The following is a 26,003-nucleotide window of genomic DNA, read 5'->3' as shown; positions in this document are numbered from 1 at the left end:
GGGGGGGGGGGGGGGGGAGAGCCCGCCTTGCTGCAGGGGCTTGAGGGTCCTGCGCAGTGCCAGGGCTGGGCGAGCGGGGAAGCGCTGGGAAGAGCATGGGAAGGGCCAGGAGGAGGAGGGGGGGCCAGGCCCTTGGAGACCCGGGAGGACTCGAACCCGCGTTCCCGTGATGGCCGAGCCCGCCCGCCAGGGGGCGCTCTCCTCGCGGGGCGTTGCCGTAGGGGGGGGCGCGAGCCTTCGGGGGGCCCCGCCCCAGGCCCCGCCCCCGGAGGAAGCCACGCCCCCGTCCCGACACCGCTGTCCCGCCCCCCGGCGGCCCCGCCCCCCGGCCCCGCGCGTACCGCCCCCTGGCGGCGGGGCGGGGCGGCGCCGGGATCGCTCCGGGCCGGCCGCACCGGGAGCCCCGGGTGAGAGCGCGGGGGGCGCCGGGACCCCCGCCCGCCATGGCGGCGGGGGCGGCTCCGCGGGGCCCCGCGGGGCCAGGGCGACAGCGCCGCGCCGGGCCCTCCCCCAGGGCCGCGGCCTGCTTGGCGCCGGGGGGCGCCGGCCGGGTCCCGCACCGCCCAGGCGGTGGGTGCGGCGGCGGCGGCGGCTGCACCGGTGCCGGTGCGGAGGGCGCTGCCGCGGGCAGGCGCGGCCCAGGGCTGCGGCTCCCGGCGGGCAGGCCGGGCTGCGGGGTCGCTCGGGGCAGAGCCTCCCCTCCGCCGGGCACGGGCACCGGGAGGTGGACACACCGGCCGGGCAGCGGCCGGGGGGCTCCGCTCCGCTGCCCGTGGGGAGGGCAGGGGGCAGCCGGCAGTGCCGGCGGGGAGCGAGCCACGGGAACCGGGAGGAACGGCCCAAAATACTCTGCTCTCCTCTGGGGCGGCTGCCATCAGGGCCCTGGGGCTGGGCGTGGGGCCGGCGGCTCGGGGGAGCCACCGGGGCCGTGATTGGAGGTGCCGGGTCCGTGTCGGTACAGGGAGGAGCCGGGGCGCTGCGGGAGCGGTGCATTCCCCCTGGAGCGGTGCATTCCCCCTGGATCTGTGTGTCCCCCCGGGAGCGCTCCGCTGCCGGGGCACCGGGGAGCAGCCCCGGTGCGGCTCAGGTGACCCCGGGGATCGCCGGGCTGGGGCGGCTGCAGGACATCGTCCTCCTTTGCCGTCCCTTTCCCGTTTCCGTGTTTGTCGGTGCCTCGTGTGTTCAGCCGCAGAGTTTTGGGAAGAAACCTTGGCCTGCGGGGTCCTGCAGGAGCAGGTACTCCTCGGGACACCCCTGCTCTGGGCAGCTGGTCCGAGGCCACCGAGTGCCTTTCGGCTGCTCTGGCGTGGCTTGTTTTTCTTTTGGTCTCGTGAGTTTGAGAGGAAGCAATGATACTTATTTTTTCCTGCTGCAGCGCCGAAGATCCTGCACTCCTGTGGATGCTGTGAAGCGTTTCTGGGTGTTTCAGGTGAGTGGGGTCACGGTGTGAGAGACGGTGCCTGGCCCAGGAGCGTGGCCGGTGCTGTGGCTCGGCAGGGCTTGGTTTTGCCATCCCTCTGCCTGCCGGGGCCCAGCAGAGCGGAGCCGCCTGCGCTTCCTACCAGGATGTGGCTTTTCTCTTGCCATAAAGCTGAGCGAACAAGCAGCAGCCTCTGTGAACAACTCTTTGTGGACAAAGTGTGTTTATAAAACAGAGGTAAAGGTGAATTGTTTACTTCAGCGTTCGCTTCCAAACCTGTCTCCTGTGAAAGTCCAAGGGGAGTGTCCCAGCTAGTCCCTGTGGCCAGAGCTGTGTTTCAAGGGAGTATAAAACACAAACAACTCTCCTGAAATGTTTTGAGTTGCAACTCCTCAGAGTGGTTGCACTTGGTGGGTGACAACAAGCAGCAGGCATTCACCAACCAGGCTGCTGTGTCCCACAGTCAGCACAAGAGAAAAGATGCCAAACAAAACAGGAAGCCTTTGTTGGGGTTATAAAAACTCTTCTAGTTTTAAAAAAAGCTATCTAAAAGGAATACCAGTAATTCATTGCACCTGAGTGTATTGGGGATGCTTTTTCTAGCTGGGTCTTCAGCTTCCTCTGAGTGTCTCTGGGTACTTGGATCTGGATACAGGGCTCAGTTCTGAACTGGCATGGTCCTCATTTGGATCATTGCAGGAAGGCCTGGTCTTCTAGATTTGCTGACAAAGACGCTTCCCTGGTCACAACCTTGGGCATGGTATCTATAAATGATAAATTATTTTATTGTGATCCCCTGATCCTTAGCCCAGTGCTGTGCATCTGTTACCTGTTGGGTGATGCAGGCTCCCAGGGTGGCTTTTGGTCTCTCCTGGATGCAAAATTGGACTTGAGCAGTTCTGAGGAGATGGGGATGGTGTCTCTCTGTCCTTCCTTCATAACCACCTTATTCCCAAGAGGCACTGAAGCAGTATAATTTGTACCTGGTGACCAATTGGAACAGGCTGATGCAATGTGAGACTAATATACAGGAGGCTTCTGGGGGGTTTCCACTCCTTTCAAGCTTCACACATCAGAGGAATTGAACGAGAGCGCTTTTGCTGCACATAAATAACTTCAGAAAGCGATTGCTTGCCCAAGTGCTGGCTTGACTGCCCTCCTTTTTCTCCTCTGCCCTTGCTGCCAGTGCATCAGGAACCGTGGCGCACCAGGTGTCCATCATGACCGACTGGGTGCTCCTGGGGCTGATCGCAGCGGTGGTCGCGCTGCTGCTGCTCACGGTCTTCGGTTTCGCCGTGTACTCGGGGCTCTTCACGGAGGTGGTTGTGAGCGCTGGCTCCCCCCCTGTCGGCACCATGACTCTGGCCTACAAGTTCAGGGTGGGCCCTTATGGAGAATCCGGGCAGCTCTTCACGGACGGCTGCAGCATCTCCTCGAAGCTCTGCTCCATCGGCGTCTACTACGACAACCCTCACACGGTAAGGGGTGCCCCGGGAGGCCACGGGCTCCCACAGTCAGCACACGGGTTCTCAGCTTGGGATGCTTCCTGATCGTGTTTCAGGCACTGGGTTTCACAGAGTTCTCCCAGGTCAGCAGAGGATGCTTTGTGAGGAAAGGCACCTGAAAGCAGATGGGTTTTTGGATAACCCTAACTGGAAGGCACTGGGCGAGCAAAGCTTGCTCTCTTCTGATAGCCTCTGCTGAATAAGTTATCAGCAGGATAACGGAGCTGGTTATGGAGCAGAGGGGAATGTTCGTGACCCCAGGATGAAACATAACTTGGCAGATTCCTTGGGTGCTGGAAGTGCAGTCCTTCCGGGCTTGCAGCTCTATGGTTGAAAGCAAGTGGTCTCTTCAGCTCGGTCTATTCTCATCCCTACTCCTTCTCTTGTTTCTAGTGCTCTCATGTGTTTCTGAGCTTCCCTGTAGTTCTTCCGTCCCCTGAGAGTTGTTACTGAAACCTCAGGTGCTGCCTGCTGAGGGCTCCTGTCTGATGAAACAGTTGCTCCATGATTCTCTCCAGGCTGAGAGGTGAGCAGAAAGCATGCTGCCTGACGGCTGTCAGCCAGAGCCAAGTACTCTGATGGGAACAATCCAAGACAAGGAACAAACAGAAGTGCATCAGAACTCGCCGGGGGGTGAGGATGGGTGACACTGGGGTCTCCAAATTATGGCATGTGGGAATTTGTCTGGGGCAGACAGCCTGGCTCCCCAGTAATTCTGCAGTAGCTAGCGTGACCGTGGAGGAATCCATGGGGAGGAGGGATAACAGTGGCCAGCAGCTGTGCATGTGTGCTTGGGCACGTGTGTTGGGTCTGGCACAGGGCACAGTGCTTGGGCTGATAGCTCTCACCCAGCGCTTCTGCTCTGAGAGTGGCTGGCCCTGTTTTAGGAACCCTGTTTCATGGCTTGCAAGATGGTGCTCCCAAGGGTTGGACCTGCTTTGAGGGAACTTGTCCGTGAAAATGTAGTGCTGAGAGAACTGTGACAGGAAGATATTGGAGGTGAGAAAACCTGAACTTGGCTGTGCTCAGTGGAGCCTGGTGTGCTCAGCCACCTTGTGTCTTTGTATCCTGTGACGCGCTGACTTATCTTTGCCTTCCTGGATCATGGGAGGCAGAGAGGACACTATGATGCCTCTTTCTGGCCTGGGAAGGATGATGACAAAGAAGACTCCTCCCCTAGGGATGAGCTGGACCGAGGCACGGTTTGACTTGGCGTGCTTAGACCGTTTTCTCTGAAAGAAGTGTCACGGCTGGAGTGGGAGCTGTGGGGAGTGCCTGGTATGTGAGGGCCCACATGGTCAGAGTGGCCATTTCACCACCTCTGCTTTGTGTCCTTGTCCTTGAGTGACGTCCTTGCCTGGAGCTGAGAATCCTGGTGCTGCTGTTTGTTCCCCATGGTCTCTGGGGATGAAGCAGGGCAGTCAGTGCTGTTGGAAGGGCTCAGTGTCCATTCCTGGTGTTGTCCTGCTCCAGGGACCTGATGTGGACATGCCTGTGGTTGCTGTGCAGACTTTCTGCTGGCATTGTGGCAAAGGCATTGTGCCTTACCTCTTTGTTTGCCAAAGCCTGGGCTAGTGAAAGCCTGTACTGCTGAGGCCCACAGATAGGGATAAGGATATTTGTGGTAACGCTTGCCCTGGCTGGCACAGGGAATGCTCTCCCTGGTAGCACCAGGTGAGGCTGGGAAGGAGCAAATCCTACCTGACCATGAAAATTTGGGCTGTCCATGCAGGATCAAGCTGCCTTCCCTTTCTGGTCCTGTCTTTTTTCCCCTCTTCCTGCATCTGTTGCATCTCTGCCCTCATCCCTGTGGTTGGAGCAGGCAGTGGAGTTGCTGAACTTGTCTCGTGGCCATCCAGGGTTTTGAAAGCAGTTGTTTTCTCTTTGTGGCAGGAGCTTAACCTGCTCTCCAAGGCTTGGCAGGCAGCCCCACGGACCTTGCCCTTCTCTGGATGGGCTGCCTTTGCTCGTGACATTGGGCAGGTGACGTGGGCCTTAACCTCCTACCTCTGTAGCCACTGTAGTGGCTGGGACACAGGGGACATGCAGAATGAAACTGCAGTGCCTGTGGCTCTGCTTGGGGACAGGAGCCTCCTCTCACCTGCCATCCCTGAGCACAGTGTCACACCGGGGTGTGCTGGAGCACCTCTGGTGCTGGTGAGACCTTCCACGGGCTGATCTGTGGCTCCTGAATTGATTCCCACAGAGATCCATGTCTCACCAACAGGCAGGTCAGGCCAGGCAGGGTGCTGGGAGTGAGGATGTCTTTGGGCAGATGGCCGTCTTCCCTCTGGGCAGGTGAAGAAAGGGCCAGTTTTGGGTGGGTCACTTGGCTGGAGACTGCAGTGCTCATACCTGATGTGCTGGCTCAGGTGCACGTATCCAGTGAGTCATGGTGGCATGGGAGATGGTGTGCACTGCTGGCTTCTTATTTCTTGGAGGTCCAGCAGGGTGGGATCAGTCACCCAGACTGCCTTTCCCCTGGAAGGAAGATATGACCTCCTCCTCTTCCTCCTCATTCTTAGTGCTCTCCTGACCTCAGTGGAGCACCCTGGCAGGGCTGGCCCGCCCAGAGCTGGCGACCTGCCACGGATGTTGACTTGTCTCCAAAAATAGGCCTTTTGTCATCAGGCGGCAGAATGTGCTGGCTGTGTCCTGTGGCGTCCCTGGCTGAGCGCCCACGGGCCCTGCCCAGACAGCCGCCCCCAGCCCCGCTTTTGGCTCCTGGGGGTTTTGGTGCCCCCAGCACGGTGGCAGGAAGGGGTCGGTGACCAGCAGGTGACATGTGGCAAGTGCTGTGCTGGTGGACTCATGGTTGAAGGAAGCTCTGCTCAAGAGAGAGGATGGGAATGCCAGAGCTGGAGAGCAGGGTCTACCTGCTGGCTCTCGGCTGGGAGTGGGGCTGGGGGCAGCCCATGACCTGGAACGTGTGGGCTGCCTCAGGGTCATGCCAGGTCTCAGGGCAGCCACTGCCACCAGCATCCCTGGGGCTCCCTGCTGACTCCTGGCTCTCCAACATTCACACAAGGATGCTGCCTGAGTGCTGCCGAACTGCTGCCAGCAACGTTTTATGTGTTTTAATGGACAAGATTAATATTAATTTGGACTCTTATTTTTTTTCCCTTTTTCCTTTTTATTTAATATTTAGCAGCCCAGAGGACTTCTCCCTCCTTCTCCCTCCTTCTCCCACCTCTGGCAGGAACAGAAATAACTCCTCAGCAAGGACTGATGTGGCGGGTGGGTTTGTGCTCAGCTTCAGCCAAGCCCCTGCTCACATAGAGCTGTAGGCACGTGCCAGGGCCTTTTGCCTGCAGTCCACATGCTCAGCGACCAGCCTGTGCCCAAGTGTTGGAGGGATGAGGCCAAAATGCTCTCTGAATGCAGGAATGGGTTTTGCTCCCATTGGCAAAGCTGCCAGATAGGTTAACTAATCATTTCCAGAACTGTGTCAGGATGCTTGGGGGAACAAAGGCTTTGATCAGCACCTGCCTACCGGAAAGATTTGTTAGGGAAAGGCTGGTTTTAAGCGGAATATTTCCTTCCTTCCCTTGAGATGGGCTTTGCCAGGCAGGGGAGAAGGCAAATCTGCCTTGCTGCTGCCCTTGGGAAAGTGCCTGTGGGGCTGCACAGTATGAAAAAGAAAGGTAAAAGAAGAAAGGAGGAAGCAAATGTGCCTGGTCCCAGTGGTGCTGCCTGCACCATCAGCTCCAGTCATGACAGTTGCTCTGGGCCAGGGATTGAACTGTCTTTGCTCAGGACATAAATGGAGATTGCATATTTGAAGAAATTTTACCTAGATTTCCCTTATCTCCTTGATTCATCTGGGCCTTTCCCCCATGGATGCCTTTTACTGCTGACTCTTGCTGTCTTTGGGGTGGATCTGCTTCTCTTTCCCTGCTCGGAGCGTGGATGGATGCTGGGCACAGCCGTGTCTGCAGCTCCCTCTTGCAGCGCAGGAGGGCAAGAGCGAGCCGTGAGGCGTGTCCTCAGCCTCATGGATGCTGCTCCCCAGGCTGCTTTCTTCCTTCCACTTGCATCTGCTTGTGTTCCCCCTCCGGGATGGTCCTGCCGTGGGACATCAAAAGGTGTTTAAGGGAAAAGCAGGGGAGAGTAGTTACACTGCAGGAGCTTTAGCTCACTGTTGGTGAGCACAGCAAAGTTAGGGATGAGATTGGGAAACACAGAGCAGAGTTCCCCTTGTGGGAGTGTGTGGGGATGGGAAGTGGTAACACACTGGCCTTGTGTGCATCCTGTCTCTGCCTCACATTGTCCCTGCAAGAGCTTTGTGACACCTTTGTGCCCTTAGGTGGTATCAGGGGAAGTGGTTGGGTTCTCCTGCCCATGTTCCTGCCCAGTGCCATGGGTCAGCTTGAACTCGAGTGGTGGGATTCTGTTAAAAACCAGAAATGAAAGCTGTCATTTTGTCAGAAATGAAAGGGTCAGCTTTGGTGTGGAGATTGCCCAAGTCCTTTGGGCCATCACTGTGTTGGGAGCAGAGTCTTGAGCACCCCTATTTCTGGGCTGGGAGCCCTGCACCCAGTGTCTTACTGGGAGGAATTCCCAAATTTGGAAAGAGAACATGCTTTAGGTTCAGCGTGATGTTGGGATCCAGGATAGAAGTGAATGTGTTTCTGTTTGTGTTACTATGAACAGCTTGGTGGCTGCCTGCAAGTCTTACCTGCCTCAGTTTCCCCACCCCTAACAGTGCCATACTGAGTGTGCTTGCTTAGGAGGGACCCAGCAGCCTCTGGATTTCTCTCCAGCTTAGTGCCAGTGGCCTGTGCTGTTTGGTGGCATGTCCAGGTGGCTGTCCAGTGACCTCCTTGGGGGTGGAGTGGGGGCAAGCTGGGCAAGTTGTGGTCACATCTCTCAGCCCCTCCCTGAGTTTCAGGGTGTCCTGCAGATGGTGATGGTGGTGAGCACGTCTTGACCGTGGGGTCTCTGATGGGGAGTCGGGAGAGACACTTCCTGCAGTGACTGTTGCTTGTGGCAGGTTTGGGTGAGCAGCTCGTTGGGGTTTAGTTCTTTTCTGCTGCAAGTCCCTCTGCCCTCCAAGCAGGGATGCAGCACCTTCCCCACTGGGCTGTGCACTTAGGCTGGGAGGAATGTAGATGATTTAGGCCTGGATCGGCCTTGGTTGGGAGCAGACACCTGCTTTGGTGTGCCAGATCGTGCTGGGTCACTGCATTTACCCTGGTTCATGGTGGTCTCCTTTCTCCATGCTCAGCAGGTTGAGGTTTTGGCCAGATTAAGCCTCTCCTGACCCTGTCTGTCTTTCCCCTTCCATCAGGTGTCTCCAGAGAAGTGCCGCTTTGCCATAGGCCGAATCCTGAGCGAGGGAGACGCAAAGCCGTCGGAAGAGCAGATCAAACGGTTCCAGAAGTACGGCTTTAAGATCTTCACCTTCCCTGCTCCCAGCCACGTGGTCATGGCGACCTTCCCGTTCACCACACCGTTGTCCATCCATCTAGCAGTGAACCGTGTCCACCCAGCCCTTGACACTTACATCAAGGTAAGTGAGTGTGGCGTGAGGAGCGTTGCTTGTGTTTGGTGGGCTGTCAGAGGCTTCTCTTCCTGACAGCTGATGGGGCTGCTCTGACGTGTCATCTCTTAATGTCTTCCCTTGGGCACTACCATCAAGATCTCCTCCTTTTCCAATCTGGCAGGTAGTTCCCCAGTAGGGATGTCCTTCCATTCACTCTGTAGATGCAGGGGTGTCTTTTCTGCTGTTTTGTTTACGACAAGCAAGTTCTCGTCTAATGACTTGCTGCTTTTCTCCTTAAGGCAGAGATAAAAGCTGATTTTCCCCTTGAGTCTCTTTCTTGCTGTTAGGATCTGGCAGGTATGTGCCCTTCGGTGTAATGCTTTGTGCCATGGAACTTCTGTTTTGAGTGCCAGGCTCACCAGTGGGGCAGCTGTCTTCTGCAGGGACAGGAGGAGAAGTTAGAAACTTTCTGGCCTGTGGGCTTATGAAAATTTTGTTTCAAGCAATACATTGAAATTTGTGGCCCTTGGCCCTGGCTGGGCAGCTGGCTGCTGTGAGCTGTGCTTGCCCTTGCCCCTGAGTGGAGCACGTGGCCATCCCCACTGCTTCTGGTCTTTTTGAAGCCAACTCTGCTGCCGTATTCTGTCTGCCAGACCAACTGTGGCAAGGGTGTTCCCAAGCAGCACATCTGACACAGACACCTCCAGATCCAGGCTTTCCAGAGAGCAAGGAAGGTCCTGGCCAGCTGGGTGATGGAGAGAAGGAACTGCCCTACCTGGTGTGGGAGGATGCTGTGGAGGGGCCGGCACTCAGCCCTTGGCTTATCTGACTGTCGAGTTCTGACGCTTTCATTTGTTCGTGTTGAAACACACTATTTATAAACTTGCTTTTCCTGGCGAAACTCCCAGCCTTGTGGGGGAACCGTGTGAATCCCTCCAGCCTGCGCTGTGCTGCAGGATGGCTGCCTGGGTGCCAACCCTGGAACTTCATCCGGGGGCTCTTTGCCGACCCTCTTGTCCGCCCCGGCCGTGGGCAACTGCCTGCTGGTACCGGCAGAAGACGAGTAGGTGAGACCACCACCTCGTGCCCCCTGTGCTGGGGAGCTTGTGGAGAGCAGAACCAGTTCCCCATTCCCATCTTCTGTGTCTCTCCCTGGAGCTGTGCCGGCTGTTTTGCTGCGGGGGGTGTCGGGCACTGCTGCCAGCCCTGCGGATGCGCGGGCGGGCACGGAGGGGGCTGGCGGGGGTGGGAGCATCAGGTTGGCTGCAGGAACGCTCGGCGATGCCGGGCTGACGCTGCCTTTCCTGGGGAAAGGTCCCGGCAGCGCATCTGTCGCGTGAGGGATGGAATTGTTAAGAGCTCAAAAGGGAACCACGGGTTGTTCTGGGAGCACCTGGCAGCGTTTAATGGGAGCGGCCGAATTTGAGTTAAAATAACTGGAATCCTATGGAAACACAGCACCAGAGGGAGGGGACGCATTTTGATCTCTGCCCCAGTCCCAGCAGCATGTGAGTCAGGGTGTGTGCTTGTGTCTGTCCAGATGTCCTGAAGCAGAGGACAGCCTCCCTGCCTATCTGGCACTGACTGTGTGGGGACACAGGCAGGGGGACAATGGGGTTGCCTTGCCGGGTGGAGCAGGGGGCAGTGGGCTGCACCGTGGGGATGCCCTGCCTTTCTCCAGTGTGAAGTCAAGGCATGGAGGACTTTGGAGGCTGTTTGCACCCATGCCAGGAGCATCCCTGCAACTTCTCCTGCATCGCTGCTGCTTCTCCCTCGGGCTGGACTGCCTGCACCCCTGGGGCTGTGCTGGCACTTCCTGGGGTGGAGGGATGGAGAGGGAAGGGGGAAACTTTAGTGGAAACAGGTGACCTGTGCCCGCTTGGTGGTGGGAATGGGGGTTGCCATGGAGACAGCTTCTCCAAATAGCATCCTTCATCCCACCCCCAGAGCCCAGCTCCCTTAAGCAACCCGAAACAGCGAGACAGAGATTTGTTTTATTTATTTATTTCATGCTGTGCCTGCTTTGAGAAGGGCACTGCTAATGAGAGCCGGGGGTCAGGCCTGCCAAGTGTGGGTCCCTCCGCTGTCCTTCCATCCCAGCAGCCACAGGGAGAAAGGAGGTGGGATGGCAAAAGCCAGGAGGCACGAAAGGGGACTCGGTGGCAGAGATGAAACACTGGCTCCTGTTAAGAGAGAGGGAATTAGCTGAAGTGGAGGGAGGATGACATGGCTGCCTAGTCATAGAAAGGAGGTGTGAGAGAGCAGGGGATGGAGAAGGAACTGGAGGAGGCAGGGAGAAGGGTGGAATGTGAGGAGTGAGGGTGGAGAAACCTTTGGAGATGCTGAAAAATAGGGAAGAGGAATGAGAGGAGAAGGGGACTGGAGGGGAGATGTGTGGGGCAAAGGAGCTGAGGGTTTGGGGTCCAGCTGAGGGAACAGGACAGTGATAGGTGGTGAGAAAGTCTGGGGCCAGAGCTGGAGGAAGCCCCACCACAGCTAGCTCTCCAATGGCATTCCCACGGCATCCCCTGAGGTTAACTTGGGGACATCTAGTCCCAAAGGCTGGTGGACAAGGAGGAGGAATGTGGCTCCCTCTGAACTCACTGGTGCTGAGCGGAAGTTACTGGGAATGCTTGTGTTTCCTGAGCAGTGAGGGTGCAGTGGTGCCGGCTTTCAGCAGGCTGGGCTTTGTGTTTCCCAGTCTGCTGCTGCTTCAGAGGGATAGGAAAAATTAAAAATAAAATTTATAACAATAATTAAAAACAAGACATAGGATGACAGAGTTTCCTTTCATTAGGGATGGAAGGGAGATGAGCTGGCATGGAGCAGGATGTATTGTCCATCCTTGCCCTCCCCACTCCCAGCTCTTGTGGGGCTCAGGAGTTGGCATTTCCATATGCAGGCACATATAGATCTGTGGGGAAATGGCTGTAGCCATCCCTGGCAGGTAAGAGGACATCCTTCCCTTGGGATGGCACGTTGGCAGCAACTTGCTGGCTAGAATCGCCTTCAGAGAGGCCCAGGAGAGCCCGCTGACTTGTTACTCTGAGTGTGGGTTATTTAAGGCATAGACATATTTAGTGTCCTTTGAAAGAATTTCTTCTGTAATAACTCCTGCTGATGCCTCTCCCTGTCTCCAAGTAGGTATGCTCTGCTTTCCTGGGGGGTTACACTCCTGCACCCTGACACAGCTGCCTGTCAGACCTGGCAGTGTTGACTCCTGAACAAGGAAGAGCTCCAGCAAAGCTCTTCCCTGGTGGGAACCCTTTCTGACAGCTCTGGAAGCTGTCCTGCCATTTCAAGGAGTCCTGTAGCCTCCTGCCATTTCAAGGAGTGTTTGTTCTGGTTTGGGTATAATGAGCTCTCCGTGGTGGGCTGTGTGTACCTCCATCTCTCTGCTCCGTGCTGGCATCCAGCAGGCACTGCCAGGCAGGTGGGCTTGGACCTCCCAGCCCCTGGATTCCTGTGGCAGCCAGAGAGGTGGCTAAGGCAGGGCTGAGGTGTCTCCTGCTGCAGCCCTACAAGAGCCTGGCTCAAGCTGGCCTCTTTCTGTGGGTTTTAGAGTCAGTTTTGTGCTTTCTTCAGCCAAGGAGGATGTGGAGGTGGAGGGGTGCCAGTATCATCCTGACTGCTTTGCACCCTCCTAAGAGCCAGAGCACCATCTGACTGGCCTTAGGCTCTGCCTAACTTGGAAAACTGTAGTTTAACCTCTTTAGATGGTCTTGTAAGGGTATACTCCAACTTCAGCAAAACTTCAGCTTTTTTTCTTCCCCTGGGCTCTGTATTCACACCTTCCACACTTCTATGGGTTGTGAATTGCTCCTTTGCAGTGCACATCTCGGGCAGCAGTGGCTGGTATGGGCTCTGTGATGTCAGGGAGGATTTGGGAGGCTCTCAGGTTGGCTCCTGGCTGACACAGGCTGTCATGTTCCTCCACACCTTGGCTCCCTGCAGAGGGAGCAGGGTGCTCCACAAGGTACTAGAGAGACACGGCTTGCTCCTGTTCACAGCCAGGGAAACGTGTTATTCCTTTGACCAGTAGCTTGGAGCAAGCTTTGTTCCACTTGTCAGCTATGGCAGTTTAGGATGCAGTCACCTCTCGCCTCTCTCTTTGCTGAGCTAAATATACAGAGCTTGTAAAGTCCTCCACTGCCATATTTTCCAATGTTTTCCATATTTTCTGCTCTTAATTCCTGGGTTCTTTTTTGGACTTTTTTTTTTTGTACCTGCTTTCAGCTTATAAAGTTCTCTGACTTGTCAGCAGCACAAATGGATCCTTTATTTCAGCTTTGGTCTTATTGCTGTGACACACAGATCTCTGGTGGAGATCTTGTCCCCTGCCAAAGCCCCTCCTAGTCATGGATTTGTTCTGAGCCAGCTAATAGCATCTTCAAGTGCAGGCCTCTGTCCTTTGATGGAGTTGTAGTTTCTCAATTAAAAATGGGAAATGATGCCAAGTCCTGCATCTTCTCGGAGCCTGATTGAGTGGCATGGGTGCTGATTTGTTTATTGGTCAAGCCTGCCTTCCCCACAAAAATAAATCATGTTTGCCAACAGGATCTGACAGCTGTAAACGTGTGTTGGTTGGCATTAATTATGCTGGTCTCCTGTGCTTCCTAGTGATCTGGTCCAGTTGCAGCCATCCGTTTATTTTGCCTTGGCTCAGTCTTTTCCTGACCAGCCTGTGCTTGCTAGAGTCAGCTATTTACCCACTGAATGTTGGCAGGTACAGGCTGCTGTCTCTCCTGGGACTTTCCAGCATCTCCAGCTGGCCAGAAATCACCCTTTGACATGTGGACAGCTTGTTAGTGGGGAGTTCAGCATGTTGAAATGTGTGTTATCTGGGCCTGTGAGCTGTGTTTTATATCTTCCCATGGAAGAGCAAACATTTCACTGGCATCCTCTGCCCATGTCGTCTGGCTTTGTCCTAAATTCAGTACAGAAATACTCCGTGAACACTCCTCCCTTCTCTCTGGTGCTGCTGTGGTTTTCCCTGCTGACATGTCCGGGATCTGTGCCATCCTTGAGACTCTCCTCCTCTACTCAGTGCCCCAAACAGCTCTGTAACGTGGATGCCTTTCTGTCTGTGGGGGACTGGGAGCCTGCCCATGGTCCACAGTCCAACTGAGCCTCGGTGCCCAGTGCCCCTGTTGAGTATGGCTGCACCTTGTCTTTCCCTTCCTGCTTCCCTGACCACACTGCTGAGGCTGCTGGCTTTGCTCAAATGTGTGGAAAATCCTTTTCTCCCAGCTGTTACAAATGAAGGTCTGTGGAGCCGCGTTCCCATTCCAGGTTTGTGTTTTAAAGGCGAAACAGTGAAGCAATCTTTTTGCTTGGCTGTGTCAGGAGGCTGGGGTTGGGGGGTTGGGAGCTGGTAAAACATTTGCAAACAGGGCTCAATTATTTGGATGTTTTTCCACTTAAATTCTTTCTCCTGGATGATTTAGTTTATTTATTTTGGGCTCTGTGCATGAAGCATTTTTAAATGTCAGCTTGTCGTATGAGAGCAGTCCAGACTGCAGTCTGCACGTGCGTGAGAGCTGATCACAGTGGTAGCTTCAGATGATCAATTCCTGCCTGAATTTTCCTCCAGAGGTCTAGGAAGCACTACAGATGCCCAGCCCTCTCTGCTGGTGCTGTTCTTCAGTCACAGCTTCATTTGTCCTCGTGAACTCCTTTGGTCTCCTGCAAGCTCTGGGGACTGTGGACTGAAGACCACTGCCCAAGGTGGAGCCCTTACTGAGCCAAGGCCACTCAGAGTCTCATACCTGTCTATCCAGGCAGGAGGAGGAGCAGGGTATCTTTATCCAGGACTTAGAACCACCAGCTTGGGACTATGCTGCCCTCAATGCCTCATCGTGTGGACTGGAAGGACTCATCTGGATGACCTTCTCCCTCCTTGTATCAATGGATCACACTGCAGAATACACCTGTGGCTTTCTGGGAGATGGAGCTCTCCATCCGCCTCGTGCCCTTTTCCCATGCTCCAAAATGACTGTGGGGATTGGTTTGCTGAAAGAGGATGCTGGGGGGAACAGGTGGTGCCTCAGCTGCCTGTTTGAGTGGGTTGACCATCAGTTTAAGCCCATGTGCACTTGGAAATAGGTTTGTAGAGTTCCCAGGAAGACAGGAGGTTACATGATGCTGCTGGTAAGTGATCCTTGCACACCAAATAATAACGGGGGAACGAAGTCCTAGAGAGTCATAGAGGATTTGACGTGTCTAACTCATATTGATGGCAGGGACGAGACCAGAGCTGACAGTGTGACAGGCTGCTGGGCCCTGGGCTGGCAGGCATTTGGAGTAAGGATACAGACTCCAGGAAAAGTGTTTTCGGAGCCCTTGAATGGGTTTCAAGGCAGGCTATAGGTCAGGTTGCACATGGCTCGTGCACTGCACACGGACCATTCCTGATTGCCCACCAGCCTGGCTGGTGTTGAGGATGAGCACTGCAGTGACTGGATGGAGAACACCTTTGGTATGTGTTCTCTGCCAGAAGCCACTGAAGCTCTGGATCTTGGGCTGGGTGGGAGGAGCAGGCAAGGGGTGGGCACCGTGATGCTCCAGTTCAAGCCTGTCCGAAAGGTGACATGCAGCAACAGGAAGAGGAGAGGGACCCTGAGGTGTCTGTGCCTTTGCGGGCACGTTCATCTCTCGCTGACCTGCACTGACAGCTGATTTTCAGTGGGCCCTCTCTCCAGCAAGGCTGCTCGCTCCTGGTTGGCAACCCCCAGCTGCATGTCACATCACATCAGTTCGCTCGTTCGCAGCGACTTTTATTTATTAAATATTTTTAGCGATGAAACCATCCAAGGATGTTTCAGTCCTGTGACCTCGCCTTCAGCATGGAGCAGGCAGGGGAGGGCAGGATGCCCACGAGGTCGGACTGGGAGCTGAGCCAGGTGGGGAAGGGAGTTTTGGTGGGCAATGTCGTTTAGCGCCGCAGGGACCTTTGGACCGTGCTCGGAGTCAGCTCGTGCAGTGGAGCAGGTCCGTTTAACCTGAGTCTGCAGGGGAACGTGCTCCTCCTGCGCGGCTAATGGAACATATGGGGATCCGGGGCTCTGCGTCACGTCTCCTGCCACTCGCAGCAGGCATCCCCTGTTCCCCATTTCCCCAGAGGAATCTGGCAGCCCCAGGCCACTACTCATCTGCTGTCAGCTTCTCCCTGGTCCTTGCGGGTGGGCGGTGAATTAACACTGACCGTGCTTCATATTCAGCGCTGGCATGGCCAAGCTGTGCCAGGCACACCAGTGAGCGCCAGCCGATGTGTGCTGGTTTCCCAACCTCTGCCAGTGCCATTCCTGCTTCTCCGCTGCCTTGTGCCTGCAAGCACCTTTCTTCTTGCAAGCACAAGTGTGCAGCGTCTGTTTCGGCTCTGCTGTTCTGTTGCACGGGGGGCAGGTGTAAAACTGCAGCTCTGACAGCATCACTGCTTTGACCAGAAAAGGTTTTCTGACCAGCTTTAAGTTTTGGTAGTTACAAAGGCTCCTTTCCTGCCTCTGCAGCTGATGTCATGTGAAATCACCCATTTTTTTCCCCAAATTTTTGTTGACTGCATGCAAGAGTCTGTTCCAGCAGCAGGCAGGGGAGTCCTGATCCTGGGGAAGCAGCTGGTGTGTGATGCAGGCTCCTGGCCACTGTGGCCTCCCCAGTTCCAATTACTCACAAAATGGGAACAGACTGGGTTGTAAGATACCTGGAAAAAGAGTCTGGTCCAACCTTTCATGGGAAAGGGAGCATGGAGGAGCTTGTCTAGCATCCAGTTGCATCTTGAAAGCCTCTAGTGATGAGGACACCACCACAACCCTGGGGAGGCCATTCCAGCTGGCAGCTCAGCCCCAGGTCTCTGCCACCCTGGATGGTTTCCTGTGATGCCCAGCAGTTCAATTCTATTACCATCCTGGCTCCTTTTCCAGGAGCATTTCCAAAGGCAGCTCCTGGAAGAAGAACAGTTTTCAAGCACTTGCCTTCCCATGCATGCCAAACTGTGTGGGCATCTCTGATGACCTGACAGCCAAAAGCCTGGCCCAGTGCTGGCTGTCATTTAGTGGTCCTGCTGGGGGGCATTTTCATCCCAGGAGATAGCAGGAAGCCACCTCACTCTCCCAGCTGCTGCTTTGGAAAGCTGGGAGAGCAGCCTCACAATGACTTACCCAACCTTGCAAAATTATCACAGAGGTGAATCTACTCAGAGACAAAGATGTTCTCTCTCCTTTGCAGTGAGGATTAATGATCATGGAGGAAGCTGTGGATATTTCATCCAGCTGTCCAAGGGAGAGAAAGAACTGAAATGGTTTGCCTTGGGCAAGGAGGGACAGTAAAATACTACAGTGCTTTTCTGTCAAATCTCTTTATCGACTCGATCTGCACGTATGCTTTCCCCAGATGTATTTATAGAGAATCCCAGAGGATACAGTCAGCTCAAAAGGTTTTCTTTGTCAGGCATTAGAGATGTGTCTTGCTCTTTCCAGCAGCAACAGTGTCCCAAACCTTGGGGTCTTCCCTTCTTGACAGCTAGTCAATTAATTCAAGGATGAGATTGATCTGCCTCACTGCGATTATTTTAGCTGCGTTCTAATGAGTTTTGTCTGGACAGGTTCTTCCCCATAGCCCTCTGAGCCAGACCTTGCCAGCTGTGCCAGGCTTGAGAAGCCGCAAAATGAACCGGATGAAATGTGAATCACCTTCTTAGAAATATTGCTCTTTTCCAACAAACGCTGTTGGCCCAGTTTCCCTGGCTGTGAAGCTCCCACTTTGAAACCTGTGGAGCAGGCAGATAATACATTTGAAAGCAGTGGCATTTTTACCTCTAGAAAAGGGACCATTGTGCTATGACTAACTTGCACTTTTTCCTTTCTAGTTAGGTATAAAAGGATAGGAAAGGCCCCGCTTCAGGGAGCTCAGGGGAATGAAAACATTTCTCTTCTGCACAGAGTCAAAATATGGATGGATGGGTTGCGGGGTTGGGTAGTGATTGGATCATAGGGATGAAAGAAAAAAAATCGGTTCTTGCTCCTTCTCATGCTGGGAGCTTACGTGCCATAGGCAAGGCACAGGCTCTGGGGCTGCACCGGCAGCTGGAGCACCAGAGGGGCAGCCGAGCCCAGCTGTTTGCTCCAAAGCAGAGGGTCACACTGGAAGTCCCTCGGGGGTCTCCTTTTGACAGGGAGATAAATATACACACACACAGCCCCCTGTCATCTCTGCCTGCCTGCAGCAGCTGCTGCCCTGTGGGTGCTGTTTGAGTTGATGCCACTGCGTGCTGGTGGCCCTGGGCAGAGGCAGCAGGCTGGAGGTGTCCAGAGCTGCCAGTCCTTAAGAGTGTGGCAGGTGTGGAGGTGCTCACATCCTGGGGAGGCTTTCATGGGCTCAGTGTGTGCTTTTCCTCTGTTTGTGCTGTTGCCTGGTAGTTGTCTCTCTGCCTGGACCCATAGGGACTCACAGCTTTTGAGGAGTGGGTGCAGGGTACAGAGAGGTGCAACGGTTCAGTGCACACCTACATACAAGCAGTACCTCCCATCCTGCTTTGAGGAGCAAATACCCAGTGCTGAAGTCAGGTTGTCCCAACAGGCTGTGGAAAATCATGCTGCCAAATCCTGCAGCTTGCAGCCTGGTCCTCCTTGAAAGAGGAAGGTTGAACTGTGCTTAATTATTGGCTTGCAGGTTTTTGGAGAGTGGCTGTAAACCCTCAGCTCCAGGACTCCTTTTGTGCCTTTTCCAGTATGTGGCAGCTTATTCCAGCCTGTGCTTCAGCCAAACCAGAGGAAATCAGAGCCTTTAATAGAAATGTTGCCAGTTTGTAACTCCACCACCCATGCCTGGGGCTGGCAGGCATTGCTTCGTGGCCAGTGTGCTGGGTGGGTAATCATCTGGCCCCAGATGTGTTGGGCATCTGACTTTGCCTGACTATGTAGGAGTGAGGAAAGCCTTTCATTCCCCTGCTGTCAGACCACAGTGGGCAGAGGGGGCTGAGCTCCCTGGAGCCTGGCTGAGCCATGAGTCAGTGCTTGTCCTCTGTCACCCTTGAGCTGACTTCTCTCAGGATCTGGTGTGGTGCCTAGTGATGGGAAGACACCAAAGGTACCCATAACCCCCAAGAGCAGATCAGCACCTGATGGACCAGTGCCTCCAGCTGTGCCAAGGCACCATCCTGTTTCTTTGTCCCCAGCCCACCTGATGTTTGCCTTTCCTGGGCTCCTCGATGCTGCGATGAGTGTGAGGAGGTGGAGACTCGTGCCTGGCTTGAGCATGGGCTCATGTTTTCTGCTGGGATTGCTGGAGATCAGCTCTCCCTTAGTAGGGTGCCTCTGCTGTGCCAGGGCTGGTAGAAGGGCTGGTGCTGTAGTCCAAAAAAGGACTCTCCTCCAGCACAGAGGAGAGGAACAAACCTGCCTAAGAAGGGAGATGCCAAGGGGGAGTCACCTCTCCTGGGTACCAGAGTCGAACTGGAAAGAGGTTTCTGTGCTGACCTGGAGCAGAGCCCCGATACAGCTTTTGGGACAGGATCTTCCTCTTCTGGCACGGGGATGGCAAAAGAGAGACACTGGGGCCACAAAATGGAGTCACTGGTGGGGCTGGGGGTGTGCTTGTCTTCCAGGCCACTGACATCTGGGTTTTGCACATGTACATTTTGCATGGCTGCGTTCCTCCTAAAGCTCAGCGAGGCTATGCTGATCTGAGACTGAGCTCTAAATTAAATGACACCGAACAGTGCAGCTTTACATTTCAAAGGCTCAGAGCGGAAGGATGCCTGGGACTTTCTGGTGCTATGGAGTAATTGGGGTGATTTTTTTTTGGCGGCTTGCACGATGACCGCTGGGTGCTCGCTCCACAGACGGATGGTTTCACCTCTTCATCTTCTGCTAATGTGAGGAATTATAACAACACTGCGGGGATGAAGGGGGGTGACAGAACACAGTGCAGTGGGGAGAGCAAGTTAGTAACTGCTCTGCATCCCTGACTCTGACTGCTTATGACAGTGATAACTTGTGGATGGACACACATTTGCATCACAGGACCCCTGAAAACTTCTGCTTCTCTTCTCCCCTTCCACATAGCACCAACCAGATCTCCTGGTATATTTAAAGCTGCTACAGTGTCTATTTCCCTTACCTGCGCAGCTCTGCAGGATGGATCCTAAGGCAAAAGTGCTGCTTGAAGGTCAAAGACAGAACTCTAAGGCAGCTGGGAGAGTGGTTGGTCTGGGAGTCCCAGTCCCAGCACTGCACTGGGGGCTGTTGCCTTTCAGATTAAACCCAAAGGGATGTCCTGGCCCTGTGGGAATGAAGTGGATTGGCTGGTCACAGAACTGCCCTGCCTGCAGCTGCCTGCTGGCTTCATGCATTTGCTGATGGGCTCTGTTCCCACCCCATGTGGTTATAAGGCATCCTGGGAAGGCTGGAAGGAGGAAAACCATGGCTTTGTTCCCTCTGTGGATACCTGCATTTTCACCCTGGCACTGGATGGCCAGTTACTCTCATCTACTCCTCTGGGCTTTATTTCTACCGGGAGCTGATGGCAGCTCCTTGACATGCAGGAAGGTAGATATCTATCATCTGCTGTGGCCAGCTGCTCTGCTTTTCACGCTGTGCACATTCACAGCTTGGGGTAACGTCTGCCCAGTGATACAGTAACCAGAGCGTGAGTTGGCAAAAGCTTATCAAGAGGTCAGTGTCGGAGGAACACTTGCTCCGGTACTTTTTTGCGGTTCAGGAGAGGAACAAAGAGGAAGCGGCTGCTGTGGCTGCAGGAGCTGCCTGATGCTGTGGGCTCACATCGGCTCCTCCCTGTGCATCTTCCTCCTCCTCTCTCACATGCACCTGTAGCTGCCATGTTCACCTGTCCCTCCCTTGCTCAATTCTTGCCACCCCAAGAAACCCTTGGCTGCGTCTCCCACCAGTTCCCCTGCAAAGCTCTGTCTCCTGGTGGGAGCTACTTTGGGAGCCATAGCATTGGCTCAGCTCTGGCCTTGTGCTGTTCCATGGGGCTCAGGACCAGTGTCCAAATCCCTCCCTTCTTGCTATCCAAGAACCAGCACCCTTCCTTGGACAGGGCTGCAGTGGGCAGTGTACATTTCCTGCCCATGACAAGCCACATCTGCTTGGGGAAGGGCAGATGGGGTCAGAGGACATATCTGGGGACAGATATGCTTCCCCAAAGCCCTCCCCATCCTCCAGGTACCTGGAGCTTGAGGAAGGACATCACAGCACTGGGAACAGGATGTCCTGCAGGTCTCAGAGGGCACTAGTGAGGATCTGGGCCAGCTCTGGAGGCTGGTGTTCTGCCATCAGTGATGTTACACAGGGCTGTGTATGGTTTGGGGTACCTAGGAGAGCAGAGCAGTGATGGAGGTGGGGAGTTGGCTCCCTAGCAGGGGAAGATCTGGAAAGCTGAGAAGATCTGGTGCATCCCTGGAGTGTTACCAGCTCGTTGCACCTTTGGGAGCATATGGGACCTAGAAAGCCACAGGCTTTTGGAAGGACAGTCAGACTGGGCTCTGTCCTTGCCTAACTGCTTCGATTTCACCTCCTGATTGATCTGCGCAGTCAAACTGATGATCCAGTGCTGGCGGAGGAGCCGTCGCCAGACTGCAAAGGTCGCTGGAAGCAGCTGCTCCCCTCCCCTGCTGCCTCTGTTGCCGGCAGAAGAGCCTGGCTTTGGAGGCACTCAGTTTGTGTCCCTGCTGGCACCGCCAGCCATTGCCTCCCCGCACGCCCGGCACACCGCGGCGGCGCGCTCAGCAGGCGCTCTCCTCTCCAGACCGAGGTAATGAGCCCCCTGGGACCCTGTGCTGGGGTCCCTGGTGGGCCGGGGTGGAGGAGGTGAGGGCTGCAGAGGACAGGCAGGCACCCAGCCTCACCTCGCCTCCCCATGTCAGCTCTGAGCAGCGCGGATGGAAAGGTCGGTCAGCACGTGCGGCCGCCTAAATGGCACATCCCGGCTCGAGGACACCTGGAGCTGTCCCGAGGTCCCTGATGAAGTTGCCTGGTGCTGCTCATTCACCTCCCTTACCCCCTCCTAGCCTCTCGTGCGTTCCCACCCCCTCCCGCATTGCAGGCAGCCTGCCCGTCCCTGTGCCGTTCGCTTTCTGCCCGCCAGCGCTGTTTGTTTGTGCTGGGGATTTCCTCGGGCGAATCCTCACCACCGCTGGCGTGCGGTGGCTGGAGGCTCTGGGGGCTTCGTTAGCCGAGCTCACTGGAGGAATTGTCACCACGCTGGGGCTTGCCGGAGTTTCTGGCTCTTTGCCCTTTGCCCCGCAGGATTGCCGCCTTTTTGGGGAGAGGTGCAGGCTCTTGGACGTGGGGGTTTGTAGACAGCTTTCCTGGAAGCCTGTGGGGAAATGCCTCTTGTTCATTTATAAACATTCAGAAAGGAGCTTGTCCCGGGCTCTGGCTTGCTTTTAAAACATGGGGATGTCTGTCCCTGGAGCAAGGGAAGGAGGAGCAGGCAGAGCAGTGAACCGAGGGTGAGCAGTGGCCCGTGGTTGTGTGTTTTACAGCAGAGAGCCTGGGCAGGATCCCTGTCACTCAAGTCAAACCTGGATTTCCCTGAGCAGGAGCTCAAGCAGACTTTCTCCACTGTTGGCTGCACTTAGCTGATAGCTTGGAAGATCCTCCTGTCCTGAAAACTTGCTTTCTGACGTCAGATTTGCCAACGTGTTGTACTTGGGATGGATCATCTTGCCTATTCCTTCTTAGAAAACCAGGCTGAAAACTGCTTGATCTTCCTCTTTGGTGACTTTCCCTGCCTTCCAAATGAGGCCAATAAGCCTGACAGTAAGTCCCTGTGGGTGGGGAGGGAAGGACTATTTTGTCTGGGAATCAGGCGGTTGCATTGTGGCTTTGCCCTGAGATGCTGGTGGCTTTATCTCTGCAAGTTCAGCGAGGTTAGGTTCTTCAGCTTCCCTTTTTGGCTTTCTCAGCTGTGAAGGGATGGTGTGAGGCTGAGCTTAGCTCATCGTGAAATGTATTCCGTGTAGCCTGGGAACCGGGGGCGTTGCAGAAAGACAAGGTTGTTCAAGGAGGTAGGAAGGGACAGCAGGGTATTTATTCCACTGCACCATTTTCTTCCTGGGGGTATTAATGTGACACATGTCCTGAGTTTGTCCTGGTGACAGACAGGCTGTGGAAGAGCAGCTGGAGATGCCTGCAATCCAAAGAACAAGAGGAAAGGGTTGAGATTTGGAAGGGGCAGCCTGGTCCTTGGTTCGGGAGACTGAGAGCTCCCACATAGTGTGGACACCAGGCAGTGCTGCTCCTGCTCCATCTCTGTTGCTTTGACTTTGCCACTCAAGGATTTCATCACAGGACCTGTTGCAGGAGAGAAGACTGGGAATGAAAAGCCCCCACCGGACATCCCTGTTGTGGAAGGGCAGGTGCTCAAGCAAGTGGTGGCCCAGGAGAAAGCCATCCATGTGGGTTGGGAATGTCCACCTGGATGAGGAGAACTCCAAGTTAGCCGTGGAAGAAGATCTCTCACCAGAAGAAACCACCTGCTGTTGGGTGTCTCTGGACAGGGTGGGGCAGATTACTCTAGGCTGGGGCTTACCCTCCCTGCAAGCAGCCTAACAAAGGCACGTTTCAAAGAAGCTCTTTTTACCTGCGTGGTGCCCCACACAGAGTGGGAGGCTGCAGTGCAGTGGGCTGCCTGGCCGAGGCAAGATAGACCGGAGAACATCTTGGATAATGATCCCTTTCCTGAAAGGCCCTGCCTTGACAGGAGTCAGAGAAACTGTCACAGCTGCTGCTCCTGGCAGCCTCGCCGAAGCAACAGAGCAGACAAAGCGATTTAGCATCACTCCAGTCACCCGTGATGGCAGAGATCATGGCATCAACCCCTTCAGCTTGGCGATTAATGCTGAAGAAGCATCCTCCGAGGGCTGGGAAGAGCGTTGGTCCCTGGAGATCTGCTCTCCGAAGCAGAGGCAGCCCTCTCCAGCTGTGGTCCTCCTCTCCCGCAGTCTCATCCACCTCCTTTTGTGTGCAGCTGTTGACCCGTGTGCTCCCAGAGTGATGGAGTTCCTAGGAACTGGGACAGGAGCACAGGACTGGTTCCTCTGGCGAGGAGAGATTATGTGGATTTACACAGGTTTCTTGTTGTATAATGACTCAAATCCAGTGTTTGAGCTTTCAGAGTGGTTAAAACCAAAGTCCCCTTCAGAGAGCTAGTGTGTGGCTGTGATGGGGAGGGAGGAGGAGAAAATGGGATGTGGTGGGGCCGGGTAGGAGGAAGAGTGTGAGAACATAAGAGTGGAGCTCTGGGAAGCTGGTGAGAACCGTCAGCTCAGCTGGCTTCACTTACCCATGGTGGGTATAGGAGCAAGGCAGAACTCGGGGATGTGGAAAGCACTGAGTCTTTAGGAAAATATATCTTTTTTAATGCAAAAGTTTGCTTCACTTCTGAAACTCTCTGCTCCAGGACTAATTACTACCAAATAACCGTAACACCAGGGGGGACCCAAGCCCCATGAATTGTGTGTATTTGCACCATCTGCTCCTTATTCTGCAGGTGACATTCCCATGGTTGGAGGCAGTAGGATACATCCCTGAAAGCACATGGACTAATGTACCTGAGCATGTCTGGGCTGACAGCTTTGTCCAGGGCTTGTCCTTCCTCCACACTGAGCACTCTGACTGCTCCTGGCTACTTTCTGAAAGGTTTTATCTCGTTGGGACTTGCTGCTCATCTCATCTCTGAAGATGGGGGATGCTCCTGCATGTGGTACAGAATTTCTCTTACAGCTCAATTGGGTTCTGAAAGGGGAGTAGGTCCAGAGCATGTCTGCATCTGCAGTGAGGCAGGGGCTGGAGTTTTTTCCCTTTTGCTGGAGGATGGGATGTAATGTCCCACCATGCTAGGGAGGAAAAAACATGTTCATGACTCTGACAGCAGCTTCCAGCAGTGACCTGGGCGCCTGTGCCTTGTCCCTGTCAGCCTTCTCAGGGTGCTGGGACCTCACAAACCCACCAGCCCACCCAGGCTCATTCCTTTGCCTCTTAGTTCGGCTGTGCCGTTTTGCAGCTCCCGCCCCGGAGGAGCCATGGGAGCATCTGGGTGATCCGGCCCCGGGAAGCGCAGGCGGGCGAGGTGTAAATTGCATGGCGGGCTGCCTTCGCTGAGGTGAAAATGAAAAACTCTCCCAGCTATCAAGCCCGGTGTTTCACAGCTCCCGTGGTCCAAATGCACTCCCACTCCCTCTCAGTGCTGGGGAGAGGATCTCGGGGGCTGATTTTCACCTGCCTGTCCCGAAGCCACAGCGCTGCTGTGTCGGCAGGGCAGTGTGTCCTGGCTGCAGGCAGGACACGGGCCTGCTGTGGGATGTGTGTTAGTGCTGAGGGCAGGGAGGGATGCTGATGGCGTGGGAGGTGCTAATTGCCAGGCTCTGTATCCTGCTACCTGGAGGATTTGTTATCCTTTGGCAAGACTTTGTTTTCTGCTGCTGTAGTGCTGGTTCTTCCTGCTGGCTGACGGAAACGGCCTTTTCTTGATTGCAATAATATCACCTTCTGTTTCTGAAACACCTTGCAGCCCAGAGGATTTGAAAGTAAAGTGCACGTGTGTGGGAGCAGTTTCACTACCTCTGAAATGTGCGTTTCTCCAGGCTGGGAAGCAGCAGCTGTTCTGCAGCCCTTGGCAGCCTGGTGTTGGCGGCTGTGCCGTGTGCTGGAGCTGGCTCTGAGTGCCATCCCACCAGGAGGCAGGGCCTGCCCGGCTCCACGTGCACCCAGCTTGGCCTGCAAGCTGAGGCGTTGGGGTTTCCTTGATGCTTGAGATATTAAAGTATGTCTGCTTGCCTCTCCCTCCAGCAACGTGTCCTCCCTTCTGCTCAAACCATCTCTTGGGCTGATGGCTCCTTCCCAGCCCCTGCCTGACTTCTGTCCCTTGACAGGCAGTCCTGGTCACCCAAACTTCATCTCTGTCTCCCATGGTCAGGCTGTGGCTCATCAGGGAGGATCAGAATCAGGACTGGGTTTGGAAGGGGCCTTCAAAGGTCATTCAGTCCAGCCCCCTGCTGTGGCTAGGGACATCTTTCACTAGACCAGGTTGCTCAAAATCCTATCCAGCCTGGCCTTGAACACTTCAGGGATGGGACATCCACAGCTTCTCTGGGCAACCACTTCCAGTGCCTCACCACCCTCATCACAAGGCATGTCTTCCTCACATCCAATCTAAACCTGCCCTTTTTCAGTTTAAAACCACTACTTCTTTTCCTGTCCCTGAAGGCCCTGGTAAAAAGTCTCTGTTTCATACAAGCCCCCTCTAGGTACTGGAAGGCTGCAGTGAGGTCTCCTTGGAGTCTTCTCCAGGCTAAACAACCCCAACTCTCTCAGCCTCTCTCCATAGGTGCTCCAGCTCTTGGATGGTTTCTGTGGCTTCCTCTGGACCCACTCTGATGTTTCCACAACTGTCTCATGCTGGGGACCGCAGAGCTGGAGGCAGTATTCCGGGTTGGGTCTCACAAGAGTGGAGCAGAGGGGGAATATCCCCCATCCCCTCCCTCAGACTGCTGTCCACGCTGCTTCAAATGAGGCCCGGGATGTGCTTGGCTTTCTGGACTGCCAGTGCACGTTGAAACCAAGTTTGAAACCTG

At 55.0% G+C, this 26,003-nt stretch overlaps 1 protein-coding gene across 2 annotated transcripts in view; it reads left to right on the top strand.

Annotated features, from left to right (window-relative positions):
* The first annotated feature begins 351 nt into the window (after nucleotides 1–351).
* The window catches only part of TEX264 (testis expressed 264), a 39,139-nt gene continuing 13,487 nt past the window's right edge, over nucleotides 352–26,003 (top strand). Inside the window, exons 1-4 of one of the 2 annotated variants that reach the window (XM_017820055.1) lie at nucleotides 352–407; nucleotides 1,376–1,429; nucleotides 2,607–2,898; nucleotides 8,216–8,437. In XM_017820055.1, coding sequence (XP_017675544.1) covers nucleotides 2,641–2,898; nucleotides 8,216–8,437 — 480 coding nt within the window. In that variant the 5' untranslated portion in view covers nucleotides 352–407; nucleotides 1,376–1,429; nucleotides 2,607–2,640. Of the gene's footprint in view, nucleotides 408–1,033; nucleotides 1,237–1,375; nucleotides 1,430–2,606; nucleotides 2,899–8,215; nucleotides 8,438–26,003 lie in introns of those variants that run through there. The other variant, XM_017820056.1, reaches the window with a different exon arrangement.

This window comes from Lepidothrix coronata, unplaced genomic scaffold, assembly GCF_001604755.1.
Source record: "Lepidothrix coronata isolate B3197 unplaced genomic scaffold, Lepidothrix_coronata-1.0 Scaffold78, whole genome shotgun sequence".
NCBI lineage: Eukaryota > Metazoa > Chordata > Aves > Passeriformes > Pipridae > Lepidothrix > Lepidothrix coronata.
The sequence above is the reverse complement of the archived record's forward strand: the minus strand, read 5'-3'. Positions and strand labels throughout refer to the sequence as shown.